We start from the raw sequence: 19,900 nt of genomic DNA on the forward strand, positions 1-19,900 counted from the left end.
ATCTCCAGAATTTAGGAAGGGGTAGATTATATTCACCATCTGATTAGGTATATTGAGGATGAAAATAGAAGGCCTTGCTTGGTCTATGACTTCAGATTGGCATGGGCTTGACTTAGAAGGACTCAGTCCTTAAAGCCCAACAAAGAACTGACCCAGTCAGTGAAAGGCCCTCATTTGGGAATCGTCTTTTGCCTCCACCAACCTTATAAAGAGAATCCAACTCTGATAGCACCAGGCTCCAATCCAGCCCGGAAACAAAGAGGTCTTCGGGGGTACGGGACCCTAGAAACATGCTCCTGTCCCTTCCGTACGTGAATCCTGGTACCAGGGCACTGTAAACAGCCTCTCAACAGTTTTCACAGATGTCATGGGTGTCCCTGGGCCCTCTCCCCAGTCATGGGAGATGTGGGTACAGACTGGGAGAAACTTCACCGCCTGGTCTTGAGGGAGGGAAGAGGCAGCCAGGTGCTCTGAGCAGCTGTAGGGGCCGTGTGGAGCCTCCTCAGCTGTCCCCGGGGTGAGGCTGAGAGCAGCCGACCCCCCCATGTATTTTTAGATGGAACTCCCTCGATGGCATAAGGAGTTTCTTCTTTTAAAAGGAAATCACCCAGGGCAGTACAACTCCCCTGATGAATTTGGGCTGTGTCAAAATGAAAAACATATGTGCACTTTCTGAAAATAGAAACACAGGGCTGGATCATGCAAAATTTGAGAGGACAAAATAATTATTAGTGTCGATCTCAAAAAAGTCCAGAGTTTTAAAACTGTACTGCTTCCATGGATCCTAATTAACCAAGGGATGTTGTTAAAGAAATTCAGAGATAATTTAATCCTCCCATCTCTAGCTACGAAAGACATTTTGTCTTGTGCATAATGAGGCCTGGTGGAAATAAGGTTTTTATCACCCAAATACAATGAAAAATATGCTCTTTGTGCTTTTATCTCAGAAGACTGTAGGGAATGAAATCTTCAGCTCATACGTTTAACAACATCATTAGGTTCCAAGAAATCACCTAATTCTCGACATGACACTTTTCCATATTTAAAATATTTTGAAACAGGGCCTTCAATAAATGAATTCTGACCTGAACTGAAGCGTATGGTGACAAAGATCAAGGATTTTTTGGCACTTCTGCCTTTCACCATGCCACCAAACCATGTGTCTGCGGGAATGTGCTGGAGTCTAGCTTTCTGGGTTATGTTTGCTCAGTTGATGCCTCTGAGATAAAGTCAGAGGACTTGTTCTTTCATGAACAGCAGGGAGTCATTTTCCAAAAAACCCAAAGTTTAAAAGTTATTTCACAACCATATTCCAAACTGTCCTCCATAAGTCTTACCAAAACTGAGGCAGGGTGGGGTTTGGAGAAGGTAACAAAGCTTGCCCAGGTCAGAGAGCAGGATAACCCACCAACTATTGAAATCCTTGTCCTTGGAACAGCAGTGTCATTATCATATGTAAATTAGGCTAGTAGACTGATTCCCAGGTTTTCTCTAACTTAAAAAGTACAGTAAGTCTCCTCCAAATAGGGACAGAGTCATTGCCTTCATTTCATATGACCACTGTATGTTCCAGAGGTTGTGCTCAGGCTCACCGCAGAAGCCTGAACTTTCACTTACAAGCTGGAGATGGTCCTGGCTCTTCGGGGGTGCTCCGAGTATCCGTCAAGGAAGATTCTCCAGAACCTTCCTCGGATGACTGACAGGCATCGCCTGCTTGTGTGGCCTTCACTGCAACTTGGAGGCTCTCAGCTAAGAAGAAAGATCACAAAATTAAAAAACCAAATACACCGTTTAATCTGGATCAAGGGTTGGCAAACTCTCTTTGGCCTGTGTCTGGTTTTATATGGCCCAGGGACTAAAAATGGCTTTTATATTTTAAAGAGTTGTTAAAATATACACACAGGAACCCATGCATGCACAAAGAAGAATGTGTCCCAGAAACTGCATGTGGCCTGTAAAGCCTGAAATATTTACTATCTGGCTCTGTACAAGAAAAAAATTTGCCAACCTGCAATCTAGACCAATACTTCCCGTATAATTTTATAATAGAAAATTAATAAAAAGATGCACTGTATAAAAAAAATCTCAATTTTAACTTTCAGTACACTAGTCTGCTGGAAAACATTCTGTAATTCAATTCATTTAAGATTTTAAAATGTGCTATTCAAAAAGATGAGCTATTCTTTGAAAGAAAATTTCCTCAACTGTGCCTTAAAAAACAGAGATTCCCAATCCTTACCTATACCTACTAGATCACATTCTGCAAGGGAAAAGACAAGGAATTTGCATTTTATTTATTTTTTTTTCTTAAGATTTTATTTATTTGACAGACGGAGATCACAAGTAGGCAGAGAAGCAGGCAGAGAGAGAAGAAGGGAAGCAGGTTCCCTGCAGAGCAGAGAGCTCGATATGGGGCTCGATGTGGGGCTCAATCCCAGGACCCTGGGATCATGACCTGAGCTGAAGGCAGATCCCATGACCCTAGGATCATGACCTGAGCTGAAGGCAGATCCCATGACCCTAGGATCATGACCTGAGCTGAAGGCAGAGGCTTTAACCCACTGAGCCACCCAGGCGCCCTGGAATTTGCATTTTAAACAAGCACCAAAGGCTACTCTTAGGATCTGGTAAGACTGGTAAACAACCCACCCAGAAAATCATGTTTTTATTTATAATTAAATGCTTTCAACAAGTATGCAAAATGGCATAGTTTCGAGGGCTCTACAAATATTTCTAAAACATTGTGTCCAATATTCGAATTTAGCAAATACTCTTTGAGTACCTACTCTATTCCTGGGGCCCCTGGGCATCAGTAACTAATTAGGGGAGTCTGCAGACTAGAGGAGGAAAACACAACATATTCGTTAACTATATACAAGTAGCACATGATCAATGTTAAGTTCTACATCCAGTTATGAGAGCATCATAAAATGCTCCAGCAGTGCCAAGGAGCAGGACAGTGACAGTCGCCAGTGGGATTAGGGAAAAGTTCTTAAAGGAGATGAAAGGTGAAGAGAATCTTGAAGGATGTATGGGATTCAAGACACAGAGACAGGAGAGGAGAAAGGGGAGCAGAAAAGCAGTCTAGGAGAACAACGACCTAGGGAGACCATGCGTTACTGAACTATTTGGTTTTGTTTGTTTGTTTGTTTGTTTTCCCCCAAAGATAATGACCTCACTCTGATTAAGAATTCCTGCTAGATCTCTGAGTCCTGATCATCAATGACTCAGGGTAGATCAGGCAGCTCCTCAATTGCTCTGTGTTTTCCTGAGCAGCTGGGTCCCCCGCTGTTCCCCAGCGCCTACATTCCATGACGGGCGAGGGGAATTAAAGCAGGGGGACGCAAACCGGGCATCTATGACAGTTTTGATGGGGGGGAAGGGGAGAGCGAAAGCCACTGCTAAAATGGAGAGGGGGTGACTTACTCGACAGAGGCATTATCAAGGTCAATGAGAAGGTCACTGGTTCTCACCAACCCATTCAAAAGTACTTCCAGCTGTATTTCTAAAATATACTTTGGACCTGTCCACTTCCTTATACATCCATTGCCAACATTCCTGGGTCTAGACCAAAGTCCCAACACCCCCCATCAGCTTGTGTAACTGCCAACCAACCATCTCCAGGCAAACTGGTCTCCCTCCACTCTGCTCTCCTGCCAGCAGCCGGCTCTCTTCTGAAGACATACAATGGTGCCACTCTCATGATAAAAAGCACCAGTAACTTTCCATCAGTTTGGGAATAAAATATCTAGTTTTTTTAACCAGAGCCTGCAGAGATCTTTCTCTGCCCACCCACACGACCTCCCCTCATACGCTTCCCTGACTGCTGTCACCCTGCCTTCCTTCTTCCCCTAGAACACACCAAGCTCATTCCACAGACAAGGGCATTGTACTCACTTTCTCCCTGCCCAGGAATGGTCCTCCTCTTGATCCCCAATCAGCTGGCCTTCTTCTCATCCTTCAATTCTCATCTCAAAAAATCATCTCCCTGGAGAAGTCTACCCTGACTTCACTAAAGCAAAGCCTTCACCTCAGCCCAATCTTATTTTGTTACTGTTGTGAAATTATTTTGTTTCCTTGTGTATTGTCTGTCTTCCTCCACTATGTTTTTATTTCCCTCTTTTTTTTTTTTTTTCACTTAAGTGCAGTTGACACACAATGTTACATTAGTTTCAGGTATACAAGGTAGTGATACCCCAAGCTGAACACCTTACACTGTGCTCACCACACACAGTAAGTCACCCGTGTAGCTACCATCTGTTCCCACACAATGTGATACAGTACCATTGACTATATTCCCTATGCTGTGCCTTTTATCCGGGTGACTTACTGATTCCATAACCAGCAGCCCATACCCCACTACAAAGTATAAAAGGTATTAACTCTTTCCTTAGAACCAAGAGTAAAGCACAGGGCAGATGCTCAATGAATGACTGAAAATGAATGGATGAATGAATGATTCTGCCAGTAGACCCCACTTCAGACAACCTCTATGCCCTTCTTAAGATCCTGGTTTCCCTATCAAATAAAGATGACAGAATGCCATGATTTCTAAATTCTCCTCCAGAGCCGATGTTCTGAGATTCTGAGCCAGAGCTTGGCAAACTTGGGTCTTCAAAGGACCAGATCACAAACATTTTAGACTCTATGGGTCACGGTTTCTGTCGCAGCTACTCATCTTCACCACTGTAGCAAGAAAGCAGCCACAAATCATAGGTAAATGAGTGTGGAGGGCTGTGTTGCAACAAAATAATAGTCACAAAAACAAGTGGTAGGATACATTTAGTCCATGGTCTGGAACCTTCCAAACCTTGTCTGCATTCCTTGCCACTCTCCCAGGTGGTAGCTGTTTTCTCTCTCAAACTCATTGTCCCTACTGTCACTGCCAAACTATTATCCCGCCAACCCCCTTTTTGCCTTTAATTTTGTACCATCAGATTACAGCACTCACTACCCCTCCTTGTTGCCATTCATCTACAGATTCCTTGAATAGTGTAGCAGCCGGTTCTCTCCCTTCCCCCAACGCTAGTCCTATCAAAATTCTCAGAAATAGCCGTTTTTGTGAACCTAGTCCTTCCAATACCTTAGCCTCATGTCTCCTTGACGTCCTCATTTCCCCAGTGATCTTATCCTTTACCCTACCTCAGCCACCAACTCCCATGGTTGTACTCTAAACTTGAGTATTACCCATATTTGCACTTTGCCCCCTTATATAGTCCATTCTCCACACAGGAGTCAGAGGGCTCCTTTTAGAACACCCATGACGTCACTCTGCTACTCGAACCCTATAATGCTTCCTATATGTCTCTCAGAATGAAATCCAAGCTCCATACTTAACTCGGTCGGGTCCTGTAAAGTGAGTGGTAGTTAGCTCTGTCTCATCTGCCACCCCTCACCCCTCCCTTCACTCTCTACCTGCATGGTCGTCCCTCCTTGCTACTCCTCAGGCTTGCTATGCACCTGCCTCCAAGCCTTTGCATCTTTTGTTCTCTGTGTCTGAAACATTCTTTCCCCAGATGTCTACTCGGCTTTTTCACTTTCCCGTGTCTGCTTACACATCACCTTATCGAAGAGGCCTTTCCTTGTCACCTTAACTCAAAAACAACCTTCCCACTCCATCCCTCTCTTTATTCCCTATCCTGTTTATCATTCTTGTTTTCTAAAGATTTATTTTTTTGTTTTACAGACAGAAAGAGAGAGAGAGCATGCAGGCAGGCACGTGGTGGGGAGGATGGAGGGAGAAGGAGAGAATCTCAAGCAGGCTCCCTGCTGAGCAGGGAGCTCAACTCGGGGCTCAATCTCAGGACCCTGAGATCACCACCTGAGCTGAAATCAAGAGTCAGATGTTTAACTGACTGTGCCACCCAGGTGCCCCCATTTCTTTTTTTTTAACTAGGGTTCAGATTTTATTAGAATCTTCATTGAAGCAATTGCCCTCTATAGTTTTCCAAATAAAACTGTATTTGTCTTTATTGTTTTTTTTTATTGAATTAATATAGTTATATTAGTTTCAGGTGTATAATACTGTAATTCAGTTCTAATTACTCAGTGCTCATCATGCTAAGTGTACTCTTAATCCCCATTGCCTATTTCAACCCGTTGCCCCATCCACCTGCCGTCTGGCAATCACCAACTTACTCTCTGTACTTAAGAGTCTTTTTTTTTTTTGGAGGGGAACCCTCCTACACTGTTGGTGGGAATGGAAGATGGTGCAGCCACCCTGGAAAACAGAATGGAGGTTCCTCAAAAAGTTCAAAATAGAGCTACCCTATGATCCAGCAATCGCACTACTGGGTATTTACCCCAAAGATACAAATGTAGTGTCCTGAAGGGGCACGTGCACCCAAATGTTTACAGCAGCAATGTCCACAATAGCCAAATCACGGAAAGAGCCTAGATGTCCATCAACAGATGAATGGATAAAGAAGATGTGTATATAGTGTATAAAGAAGATATGTGTGTGTGTGTGTGTGTATACACACACATATACATATATATACACACACACACACATGGAATATGATGCAGCCATCAAAAAAGTGAAATCTTGGGATGCCTGGGTGGCTCAGTTGGTTGGACAACTGCCTTCGGCTCAGGTCATGATCCCGGAGTCCCGGGATCGAGTCCCACATCGGGCTCCCAGCTCCATGGGAAGTCTGCTTCTCCCTCTGACCTTCTCCTCGCTCATTCTCTCTCTCACTGTCTCTCTCTCAAATAAATAAATAAATAAATAAAACCTTTAAAAAAAAAAAGTGAAATCTTGCTATTTACAACAACATGGATGGAATTAGAGGGTATTACGCTAAGTGAAATAAGTCAACCAGAGAAAGATAATTATCATATGATCTCACTGATAGGAGGAATTTGAGAAACAAGACAGAGGATCATAGGGGAAGGAAGGGGAAAATGAAACAAGACAAAACCAGAGAGAGAGACAAACCATAAGAGATTCTTAATCTTAGGAAACAAACTGAGGGTTGCTGGAGTGGAGTGGGGTGATAGGGATGGGGTGGCTGGGTGACGGACATTGGGGGAGAGTATGTGCTATGGTGAGTGTTGTGAATTGTGTAAGACTGATGAGTCACAGACCTGTACCCCTAGGGCAAATAATACATTATATGTTAATTTAAAAAAAAAAGAATCTTTTTTTTATTTTTCTCTTTTAATTTGTTTTTTCCTAAATTCCATAGATGAGTGAATTTGTCTTTCTCTGTCTGATTTATTTCACTTAGCATTATTACAGCCTCTAGGTCCATCCATGTTGCTGTGAATGGTCAGATCTCATTCCTTTTTATGGCTGAGTGAGATTCCATTGTAGAGGTACACTATTTCCTCTTCATTCATTCATCTACTGAGAGACAATTTTTTGTCTTCATAGTGCTTGACAAAACCTGACATATCTATTTCCTTTCATTTGGCAATTTTAAGAATATGAACTGTAGCACAACTGGAACCCTGTCTTATTTTGCTATAACCTGAGTATTAAAAGCACAGTGCATGGGACACAGAAGGTACTCAGGCATTTTCTGAACTTGTTAAGCCCCATAGTTTTGGAAGCAACTTACCCTCTTTCAGCGCTGCAGCTAGTAAGGAGGCTGCCTGGGGAGGCTCTCCTGGGTCAGGTTTAATGAGGAGGTGGGGCTCTAGATGGACATCCTCCAATCCACTCAATTCTCCAAGTTCAGCATAGATATGCAGCTTCTCCTCCAAACATGTGCAAATTTGTTGGTCTTGGTTACTGAGTATTTCTATGAAACAGTTATTTACCATAGAAGGTTATCAGATAAATACAGCAACTGTCTGAAAATCCAAGCTCTAAGATAAAAATGTTGCTTGTCAGCAAAGCAGTATGGTCTCACAAGTCAAGCGCAAGTTGTTGGGTGGGCCAGATCCAGGTTCAAATCCTAACTGTTCCACTTAGTGAATAGTCTCCAGCAAATGACTTAACAACTCTATCTTCCATTCTCTTTTCTGTACATTTACTGTACTCAGATGTTCATTTCCTTTTCCATGCCCCTAACTCCAGAAAAACTTGCACAACCATTCTTTGTTCAGGCTGTTTTCTATTAGTCTTAAACACGAAGCCCAGGAATGAAAATTGAGGTGGCACTGTTCATGATGACTGATACCCACAAGGAAAAACAATGCAGAAGCCCAAAGCTACTCAGGCTTCAGCCCATCTTGGTCAAAACCAAACCTACTGGCTTCTGTTTTTGTTTCTAAACATCCAATTTCTCTGACCATCTTTGCATGCCTCATTTTCCTCTGATTCCAACATATCACATGATTCTCACGGTTTAAAGGGACGTCAACCAGCATCTAATCCAGGGGTTTTCAGTCTGCCTTAGTTTCACCAGGGTAGAATTTCAAATACTGACATCCACAACCACCTTCCATAGATTATGAGTGAATTGGTTGAGCATAAGGGCCCAGGCATCAGAATTTTTACAAAACCCTCAAAGTAATTCTGATGTCCACCCAGAGATGAGACTCACTGAGCTGATCTAATTTCCTTAATTCACAGACTTGGAAACTGACAACCAGAGTTGATGGGTTCCCTGTCCAAAGTCACATCACCATGACCCAACAGGGCCGGGACCTAAAATGACACCATTGGACAAGTACTTCAATGCACAGCTACACCATACTGCCCACAGTTCTTGTTGCATACATATTATGTGCCCATTTTTTTTGGGGGGGGGGGATTTGTCATCTATTTTAAATCACTAAGGGGTGCCTGGGTGGCTCAGTGGGTTAAGCTGCTGCCTTCGGCTCAGGTCATGATCTCAGGGTCCTGGGATCGAGTCCCGCATCGGGCTCTCTGCTCAGCAGAGAGCCTGCTTCCTCCTCTCTCTCTCTGCGTACTTGTAATCTCTCTCTGTCAAATAAATAAATAAAATCTTAAAAAAAAAAAAAAAAGGAAAATGCTAAAATAAATAAATAAATAAATAAATAAATAAATAAGGAGGAAGGGGGATAGCCATTTTATTTGAACACTCCTAGTGCCAATACTTCTTGTTCTGAAGAGTGGTGGGTAGGCCTCAGGTACACAGAGTTAGATTAACCATTTAATCACAATCTCCCACTCTTGACACCTGGGTTTTCCCAGCATCCAAGGAGAATGCCACAGCCAGGGATCAGACATGTCTGCACAGTACCTTGACATTGCTGAATTTTGGCCACTCTTGCTTCAGCTTTCCGCCTCTCTTCATCAGATTCACTTGTCCTTCCCCCTTCTTCCTCTGGGCAACTTTAAGAGACAATAGTCAAGACAGACAACTGAAACCAAATCCAAGTATCTTTAGGTTCATTAGTAATACATGGGGATCTGGCAGTAACACTACTCAGAGAAGGAAAAATTCAGAAAAGGTTATGCCCTCTAGCCAAGATAACTGGTTTTCCTAAGTATATAAAGAAGCTTGCACAATATGACACAGCTCTCAAAGTGAGAAGTACAGGGTGACTCAAAAATTCCAACAAACAGATATACACAAACATACATTCGTATGAACGTGTACCACACCCTCCACCCCATACTACCAACACTAGCATTAGGCCCAACTAAAATATTCATATTTTACTTTCTACTATGTTTGGGTACTTCTCAATGGGACAGAGGAGAGGGAGTTGGGAGGGGACAGAGGGTAGAGTGACAGGTTGGGTGTGGAGCAGTGGAGGTGGGAGAATTTTATAAAACATCATTCAAGATCAATCAAATCCAATTACCAGAAAGAAAGATCACCCTCACCCCATCTTGTTCATAAAAACTTACAAAAACACAAGTAATGAGGCATAAATTGACTTAGAACACATAGATCCACCAACCGAAAAATGTTTATTGAATGATTCTTCAGAACTCGCCACAAAGAGAAACAAAAGACACAGCCCCTGCCCTCGAGGAGCTTCCAATCTAATAAACACATAGACACAAAAAAAGCTAATAGCTACAAGGTGGTTTGTGACAAGCACGGAGTCAATGTTCTGGAGAGCAGATGGTAAAGAATTTCAGGGAAGGAAGAGACCATCGGAACCGAAGAGGTCTTCACAAAGGAGGGAAGCCATGAGCTGCACCAAAGACGAGCAGGAGCCACATGGGTGGGGGGACGGAGGGCTTTACATGCAGGGAGGTGCAGAGAACGAGGCTGCAGATGAGGGGCTATCAGAGGTGGGGGGAGGGGGGAGGGAGCAGACCCCCCTGGCTGAGGCAAGGTGTTCATGCAGAGGAAACATGGTTAGAATACTTTCCCAACTGAACAAGTCCATTCCCTTGAGTGTGGACAGAAGAAAAGGTTACCTTTCTACGGCCTGTTGGATTCGTCTCATCCAGTTATTTCGTTCCTCCTTGGAGTTGGTGTGAATTTCGTACATCTCAGGACCAGCGGAGGAGGCACTGATGAGAAACATGCCTCTTTCCTCATTCGCAACTTCTCTAGCAATAAGCTTCTGAAGGGAAATAACCGATGGCTTCTGGTCCTGCACAGAAGAGAAAGATGTGCCGGTAAAACAGCATCCTACCAAAAGCAAAGGTTCTCACCAAATGCATCAGCTAAGGAAAGTGAGAGTAGCAGGCAAATCATTTCACTGCAACCTTTCAAAAGTGCTGCACAAGTTGGTAAGCTCGCCAATGGAAAGGGCATGGTGAAGAGACGATGGAGAAAAAGGATACAGGAGAATGTTTGTCCTTAAGAATGAGTGGCTTAAAAGGACAACTTTTGAAAAAAGAACAATCAGAGCATGGAGAATCTCAAAATGCCATCATCTGGGGTTCAGGGGTTTTTCTAGAAGGGCACAGCATAGAAAATAGCATCTCAAATATCACAAGAAGACTGAGAGGGGTGGGAGACCTAAGAGTCCACAGGACTTAGCAGTATTTTGGGTGGACTGTGAGAATGACAGAGAGGAGGGGGCATGAACTCAGAGTCCCTGAGCACAAGCAGTGTGTTCTGCTACCGTAGGACAGAGCACAGCAACTGAACTTCTGTGGCTCTGCCTGCAGGTGCCTCTTCTTCCCACCCACCACGTAAGCCTTCGGTGGGGGGGGGGAAATGGGTCGGGTTCATCTTCGTACCCCTAGGACACTGCCTTGCATAGAGTAGGCTTTTAAAAATGTCTGTAGGAATGGATTTAGCATAATTCCATCAGAGCAGAATAGGAAGGAAAGCTAATATTCGGTGTACAGCCATGACAAAATCCCCTCTTCTATGTGCATTTTTGTGCTCTTTCGAGGTCCCATTCTAAGCACTGGGGGATTCCATGATGGGTAAGAGAAGAAGCTGTAGTTGAAATAATAACTGAAAGAATGCCTCCAGGAGATAAACAGTCTGGGGGGCTAAGTATGAAGAATTTTCTTTGGTTCATGGCTTCTAACCCTGTTGAGAGTCGGTTGCAGTATGTGGTTTGGCTTCTCCTTCACAGACAGAGTGATGCTTTGACCCAGAACTTGCCACATCCCGCGCGGCTGACTCCTTAGTGCACATCTAAAGTTGTGTGCAAGGGTGTATGTACCCAGAAGACCTCTCCAGCCCATTCTTCTCCGAGCAGCAAAAAACAAAACCAAAGAATGACACCAACTTTTTGAATACTGCCCTCTCTAACTAGGGGGAGCTCCTGAGCACTAGTGATATCCTTCATTCAGTCGCGGATCTAGTACCCAAGACCTTACTTGCTTTCCTTCTTCCAATGCACAGAGTTAGGCTCCTCAGCTTGCAAAGTAAATGGCCTCTGTATATAAAGTCAGAGTGGGTTTAAATTGCCTATGATATTAGCAAGGATGAAATAAACTGAACCAGTTGGTTAGGGCTGCAGAAGGAGGCAAGGTAGTAAGGTCAGATATTTTTTAAATGAAAAACAGGTAAGCTGGTAGAAAGTAGCATTAATTAAATCACCATCAGGGTATGTGCTATGGTGAGGGAAAAATAATAATAAAATGAATAAAATAAAATAAATAAGAATAATAAAAATAAAATAAAATGAAAATTAAATTAAATTACCATCAGATGAGGAGACAGCAGAGTCATGCCCATCATTATTCACATTAATCACACTAGAACACTAGATATGATCAAGAATTCAAATTAAACCTCTAGAAATGGAAGTAATGGGTCTACCTTAAAAACAGATGTTAAAAATTGGTCATGGCAAGGCCTAACCCAGCCTGCAGAGTTTGTGGCCAAGCTTGTGTCACTGTATTTTCAAAACAGATTTTTTTTTTAAAAACAGTCACCAACATTTAAGAACTGGGGGATTCCCCCTTTTTTAAAAAACCAGAGATGTGTTGGTTCTTGGAAAAAGCAGACTAGCAATCCTGGGCTCAGGTACCCATGTGAACACACAGGCTGTCTCTGAGTAATCCCTGCCGTCTGGGAGACAGGCCATGTTCTCACCAGGTTACTAAAAAGTATCAGCACTCGCTATGGGATCCTGGATCCCAAGTCCACTCCCAGGTCTCTCCTGCTTCCCACCAAGCCCTCAAGGCAGAGTGTGCCCCAGAGGAAGAGGAAAGGGAGCTGTTACCTTCAACTCTATTGTCACCCGTCTCCATTTGGGATTCCACAGAGTGGTTGTCTCTGTCAGTAATATCATTCGAAATCCCACTGGGACAACAAGACCTTCAGACTGTTTCCTGTTTTGAACTTGAACTTGTACATCTCCATGGTCCCTTGTCTTTTTTTACGGTTCATTTTGAAATTACCTTCTTTAATATTTAAGAGGTCCTCCTAGACTCAGTAAATCCAAGATTTAAGAGGCCCTCCTAGACTCAGAGAAATTTCCCAGTCATTTCTTAGATTTGGGTCCTACTCCCATTTCCAGGGGAGTCCTCTTTAAAAGCAAAATTATCTTATAGGGACTCCATTTTTTTCTGCTCTTTTCAGCTGCTCATGTTCTGGCCATGTCCAAATTCATCATGTCTTTTGTAACACGTAGCAAGATAAACATTTCCTAAAGTTCTTCTAACAGCACCTAGAGCAGAGAAACTTACCTGTGGGTATTAGCATGAAGATGACTTTCTCCAATGCCAAGATGCAAACCAGGAAATCCAGACATCTGTATGACCCTGGCTAATACAGCAATTCCCTCAAGCAATTCCCTCAATACAGTGTAAATAAGATATTTACGACTGGAGGGCTGTGCTAACCTAAATGTCTTTGATGCCACTCAAAAGCATATGCTTGAACAGTGTAGTGCCCTTGAGTCCTTAAGGATAATGCTTTCTATTTTGTTCCCTGACATGGACAGGGGCTTGGCTGGCTTTTATGAAAGCTGCTACGTATCAGGCTAGCAACTCCATGAAACAGTATCAGCATCATCTTACTGTTGTCCAGAGACAAACCCCTTCTACGGAGAGGAGGAAAGCTGTGGTTACCTTCATCCTGGCATTTGGTAGACTGCCTTCCTAATGTCCAGCTTAATGTGGTCTAAGGCAAGCACAGATAACTCTGAAAGAAGTCACATAAGTGGGACAGATCCGTATTTCAAGCAGTGACTATAAAGTGAGCATCACACCTTCACCACGATGCATACACTATGTTGAACTAGAAGATAAGACAGTTGTCTCTATGCTGTGTCTAATCTTTGACCCATCAGCAGGTCATCTTGGCCTGTTGTAACACCCAAGAAGGCACAGTTTGCTTCTCTTTCAGCTCTCTGGTTTTGACCAAACTTGGGTTTCTTTAAAAGTGTGGTATGAATTTGTTTTCTCTCCTGTCATGGTCCTCACCTCCCATAGGACAAACAAAATGGTCCCACCTTCCTACTTAGATCCTAGAAAAAAGCACACACAGGCTGCTTGACAAATCACTGGGTTGTCATGAAATATGCAATATAGACAGCTCGAATGGCTCAGAGCCATGGGGACTTGTCTAAGGCCTCTAGCTATCCTCTGGAGTAGCCCCGAGAAGCAATCACTGAGCTTTATGCAAACTGGCATCAGCATCCTGATGAAAGCAACATGCTTAACAGGGTGAAGAAGCCTGCTGGGCCAACCTGACAAGCACAGATGAGCAGGGGGGCACTCTACCAACCTCTTCCTCCCCCAAATCCAACCCTGGGCAGGCATGCTTCTTTGTTTTCTCTGAATGGCAAAACAGAAACTTCATTAAGCTTTGGCTTAAAACCAGCTGGAATTGATGACATGTGCTAGTGGTTCCCAACTGTCCTATCTATCACTGTCCTATCTATCAATGGATGATAAATAAGAACCATTTTAGAGAGCCGCCATTATAATGCCCACATTGATACTACATCTTGGATTCTTTCCTTTAACAGGGCCTAATGCTCCACAAGGCTGACAAAGTTAATTGATGACATCTTCCTTCTTTAAGTGAGTCATTCCGGACTGCAAGATGCTGTGTAAAAGATGTTATAAAATACTTGTTTTACTTCTAGCCTAACTCTGTGCCAGCCATGAGATTCATGTACCACACTATAAAGATAAATTTTACATGAGTAATCTTAGTAATTAGTAGCCATTATAGTAGAAACAAGAATCTTCTTTAAACCTTAGATACCACAATGATGTTCTCTTGTTTGGCAGAAGGAACATCATGATAGTTATGAATGGAGCTAGTAGTGGGTACACCAGGGATGGACCAAAGGAAGTAGGACAAGATTCTGGAAGAGACCTGCTGTTCCCAGCATTAACATCTGAGTGGCTGGGAAGGCACGGTCAGGAAAGGGGTGGGAGAGATCTGGAAGATATACCACGATGGCCAGACAACAGAGAGTCACTTGAGGGTTTGAGAGAGTGCTTGCGCACCAACCAGTCCCAAGGTACTTTAGTATTTTTACATTAACGATTAACAATTGAATTGGCAATCAGCAACTGAATGAGATGACCACCACTCCTGGCTATAAATCAACACATTTCATGCTTGTTAAACCAAATGAGAGGGAACACGGCAATCACCAATACTACTGGAAATACAAGGGGTAGGCTCTTGCCAATGGCTACTTAATTTCACAAGGACTTTAAGGCATTTCTCAAAAGATATGTGGTACCCAACCCTTTAAAATGTGTGTCACATGACCATATACTTACAACAGCTGCAAAGATGTATTTCTGGTCTTTTTCTTGTAAAAAGAGCAGCACATCAGTTAGAAGTAGAGCCAGGATATCTTCAAAGAAAAGATATTGCCAGTATTAATGAAGCAAACCACAGTTCAAATGCCCTTATCAAATATTTGAATTTCATGGTGGAAACTTAAATCAATTTATTAAAAATAAGAAAACTAAGATTTAGCCTAATTGTGGAACTTTCATAAAAATGCCCTTATTTATGACAGCCAGAGAGGAAACTCTACAAACAACTCCGATTAGCCGTGTAAGCATGCATGTAACTATAGGTATTGCTAAATCTCCAGCAACATTTAATACTGGAGCTTTCAAAATGGAAAAGAACTATCCAATAAACAAAGGTTCTCATAGAACAGAGCAAATGCTTACCTTGAGAAAAAGAACCTTAATCCTAACTATTAGAAGGCAGCTTCTGCCTTAACTTATGTGTGCAAATCTGTTGAATCATTCCATCTAGACCTGAGCAGAGTTTGAGATCCTATATGCCCCCTGCAAATAGTACACAGGAACCTACCTTCACTAGCTGACTAAACATCTAACACAGAATTAGCAAACTGCTGATGCGAAGAACTGAACCAAGAGCAAAGAACTTGTAGAGCTAGGGTCTACAGACTGGTTAATAATTTAGCTTGGTTAATGTTCTAACTGTGGCTCACGCTGAGTGGCAACATTGCTGATCCACAAATCCCATTTTAGTCATTAGCTGCAAACACTGTGAAAACTTCACAGTCCTCCAAAGGCTTACATCTGAGTTCCCTTGGAGTAACTAGGTCCCTTGGAGCAACTAACAATCTCTTCCTCTCACTTATCTGAGGATGTTACTAAGATACATTAAAAACAATGTGAGCTGGGCGCCTGGGTGGCTCAGTGGCTTAAGCCGCTGCCTTCGGCTCAGGTCATGATCTCGGGTCCTGGGATTGAGTCCCGCATCGGGCTCTCTGCTCAGCAGGGAGCCTGCTTCCTCCTCTCTCTCTGCCTGCCTCTCTGCCTACTTATAATCTCTCTCTGTCAAATAAATAAATAAATCTTTAAAAAAAAAAAAAAAAACAATGCAAGCAGATGGGTGCTTCTTAACCCTGATGCCACAGCAGACCCACGTGGGGACCTTTAAGCATCCCTAAGCTTGGGCTTCATCCCCAGACCAATAAAAGCAGGGATGCCTGGGTGGCTCAGTTGGTTAAGCAACTGCCTTCAGCTCAGGTCAGGATCCCAGCGTCCTGGGATCGAGTCCCACATTGGGCTCCTTGCTCAGCAGGGAGCCTGCTTCTCCCTCTGCCTCTGCCTGCCATTCTGTCTGCCTGTGCTTGCTCTCTTTCAAAAAAAAATTTTTTTTTTTTTTTAAACTCCCAAGGTGATTCAAAGTGTGTGATCCGAGCTGAGAAAGCCTGGACCAGGCAGGAGGCTCCCTATAGAATCAGTCCCTTAGAACTGAATAAATGGTTTTAGACTCTTAACTAGATTAACACAGTCAGATTAATGCCAGTTAACACCAAGCAGTAGCACTGAGGAAGAGTTTGTACCACTGTGAGCAGGTATATTTCGGCATCTTGTAACTGCGTACGGAATATGACCTTCAGGGGCGCAGTCCTCCCCTCACTGGTGTGACAGCCCCCTGCTGGCTTGGTACACAGACCCTAGGTGTATAGACCTACCGCCTCATTTTCAACACATTACATTTGCCAGAGCAACATTTCCGGGCCAATAATTACCAGAATTCTCAGCTCCTTTCATTCTAATACCCCAAATTGCTAATTCATAAAACGTACAGGAAGGGCTTAGCTTGGGGCAGTGAACTCCCACCCAAGATACATAGCATTTGCTTACTAAAGTTCATGACTTGGTCCTTTCCCACTTCTCTGGGGTTTGTGTGGTGCCTGCCATCTCTGAACCACTCTCCTTTTGAAAGTCTGTCCTGCTAAATGAGTGATAGATGTCAAAGGAGGAGAAAGGATACCTTTGAATCGACCCGTCGCAGTTTTCCAGTAAACAAGGCCATCATGTAAGAGAGTCCTTTCTTTACTTATCAATGCTTGCTTCCTAAACACATGGCCGTTTTTGAGCTTTGTGTACGTTTTGTTTTCGATCTTATTTAGGATCTCCAGCCATTTTTGGTTTTTCTCATACTCGCTGACTTTTAAATCCACTGCTGCAATCATGTCTTTAATTAAGCCCAGAGCTTTGCACAAGTCTTTATGTTCTTCACTTCTTTCTGCATGGGAAAAAGAATACTATAGAATAATCCAAAGTGCAGAGAAAGATTTTTTTTTTCAGTTTTAAATGCAATTAAAATCATACAAAGAACAAGAAATCACACAACAAAAATGTTGGATTAGGTTCACATACCTTATTATCACTCTTCACCCTTCCTCCCCAAAAGGAACTGTTAAAAGATTTAATTATAAAAGATCTATTTGTCAGATATGGTTCAGCAAAATACTATCAGTAAGATATCTAAGGTGTTTTGTTTTTTTTTAAGATTTTATTTATGTATTCGACAGAGAGAGATCACAAGTAGGCAGAGAGAGAGGAGAAAGCAGGCCCCCTGCCAAGCAGACAGCCCAATACGGGACTCGATCCCAGGACTCTGAGATCATGACCTGAGCCGAAGGGAGAGGCTTAACCCACTAAGCCACCCAGGCGCCCAGATGTCTAAGTTCTAAGGATTGGCCTGACCTACCCCAAGAGCAATGAGTATGTTATATACTAACCTAGGTTTTCTTTCCACCTTCCAAGACACAGGTAATCAAGTAATCCCTTCAATGAATTTCTTAGGACTTGGCCAAATGAGAATCCTCTCATGAAAGGGAGCTGCAGGGGGACTTGAACAGGCCCCAGACTCATTTGCCTTCCTGAATCCCTCCCTCCTTAAAAAAAAAAATATTCAAGATGATATTTCAACATCTTTTCAGACTAAAAAAATGGGACAAATGCACTGTGCCTTATGGGTCCGTCATACTCATGGCAACAGTGGGTAATCATTGATTCCAGCTATTACTCCTTAAAACACGGGCCATCTGCTCATATCTCCCAATGGTCTCAAGAAAAAGCTCTGGAAGAGTTTCTGGAACATCCTCCTAGAACTCCAGATGAAACAGAACTTAACTATTGTCTTATTGGATGATAAGGAGCACCTAGTTCATGTTTACTGAGGCAAACCAAAGGGAAAGTTTCAAGAGGTCAGAAGGTGCCAGAGGAGAGGAGAGCAGAAAAATTGGGAGAGAAAACAAAAGCCTACAGCTGCAGAAATCAACACACAGAAACAGCAGTCAAGTGAGAAGAGAACAAGGCCTCAAACAGTCTGACCATTTCCAGGTTCTCAATGTCTCCACGCATGAAGGTTATTCCAGAAAACCAAGGAACAAATCCTGACAGGGATCTTTCATAAGGAAAATACTCTCTTTCTCACTGTCTGTGAAAGTATCCTCTTTACTATACTTACCAACCCACAAAAGGTTCTCCTTTCCAATGAGCGTATTCATAAATAGGAAAGGGGAGTAAAGAGAATCAAAGTTGAGTTACAAAGTAACTTGGGGTGAGACCAAGAAAAGGCTCAGTCTTTGACCTTCAGGGACAAATTACTGTCTTGTAATGGCAGGCTACCCTAAGTAACACAGCACAGCACCGACCTCACCTGGAAGTCTTGCTAGGTAGACTGGATTTGCTCCTCAGACCTCACTGAAGCAGAATCTGCATGTAAGCAAGTTCTGCAGGAGCAGATGATCCCTAAAGAAGTCTGAGAAGCATTGTTGTAAGCAAGTCACGTAAACCAATGCTCCCAGGAGAGAGAGAGCGAGAACCGACCAGCAGTTAAGGTTTGACCCAAGGAAGCTATGTCCATTCATGCACTCAGTCACCATGAAAGCTCTACCCAGAAAGCCCCAAGTCATGCTTATCATTGCTGACAGGCAGTAGGTCATGACTGTTCTTCAGTCTACCAGGAATTTGGTGTGGGATGATTCTTAGAGTAGCAGTAGCTGACCTAACACAATCTGGCAGATTTTAGTCTTTGGGGTATTGTACTTAACTCTACTTTATTTTTTAAATTGTATTTATTTATTTGAGAGAGAGAGAGAATGAGAGAGAGCGAGCATGAGAGGGGGAAGGTCCCAAGGAGACAACCCTCTTGCTGAGCAGGGAGCCCGACCCGAGACCAGATCCCAGGACCCCAGGATCATAACTCTAGCTGAAGGCAGTTGCTCTACCAACTGAGCCATCCAGGTGCCCTAAACTCCATTCTTAAGACAATATGAAGATCGTACAAACTGAAAGCCTTGTGGGCACCTGGGTGGCGCAGTTGGTTAAGCATCTGAGTCTTAATCTCAGGGCTGTGAGTTCAGGCTCTGTTTTGGACTTCGCATTGCATGTGGAGCCTACTTAATAAATAAATAAATAAATAGATAAATAAATAAATAAATAAAAATAAAAAAGCCTTAATTTTGTTTTCATTATTTTTCTGTGAACAACACTTATGAGGCTTTTCTCTTCATATTGTGCTTCTATTTCATGTTGAGTTACAGGGAGCGCTAAAAATGGGATACAAGGAGCAGAGGCTACCACTTGTGCCTGAACTTAGTTCTTAATGTGACTGAAAAAAGGAAACACTAATTCATGCATTTCTATGCACCTAGATCACTTCCCAAAAAGAGGATGTTAGAGGCTGACTTTTTTAGAGGGGGCATTTAAGATCTCATTACCCCTTTCATTGCCTCCAAGTCAACTGGTCATGACAAAGGTAATAAAAACAGCTCCCACTTAGTGAGTCCTTTGTTTTACACCAGGCTCTGTCCTGGGCATTTTATGCAACAATCTCATTTAATCCTCACAACA

At 43.0% G+C, this 19,900-nt stretch overlaps 1 protein-coding gene across 8 annotated transcripts in view; it reads right to left on the reverse strand.

Moving 5' to 3' along the window:
* The window catches only part of ARHGEF28 (Rho guanine nucleotide exchange factor 28), a 317,255-nt gene that overhangs the window by 39,865 nt on the left and 257,490 nt on the right, over positions 1 to 19,900 (reverse strand). For all 8 annotated transcript variants that reach the window (XR_014310177.1, XM_082724969.1, XM_082724974.1 and 5 more), the window contains 6 exons: positions 17,028 to 17,282; positions 15,038 to 15,114; positions 10,295 to 10,473; positions 9,159 to 9,250; positions 7,566 to 7,748; positions 1,618 to 1,749 (listed from right to left, as the gene is read on the reverse strand). Coding sequence is in view for 7 of the 8 variants with exons in the window: in XM_082724969.1 (XP_082581095.1) it covers positions 1,618 to 1,749; positions 7,566 to 7,748; positions 9,159 to 9,250; positions 10,295 to 10,473; positions 15,038 to 15,114; positions 17,028 to 17,282 (918 nt within the window). In the remaining variant the exon portion in view is untranslated. The remainder of the gene's footprint in view (positions 1 to 1,617; positions 1,750 to 7,565; positions 7,749 to 9,158; positions 9,251 to 10,294; positions 10,474 to 15,037; positions 15,115 to 17,027; positions 17,283 to 19,900) is intronic.

The sequence above is a fragment of the Mustela nivalis genome (genome assembly GCF_964662115.1).
Source record: "Mustela nivalis genome assembly, chromosome: 3".
In the NCBI taxonomy this organism is placed as follows: domain Eukaryota; kingdom Metazoa; phylum Chordata; class Mammalia; order Carnivora; family Mustelidae; genus Mustela; species Mustela nivalis.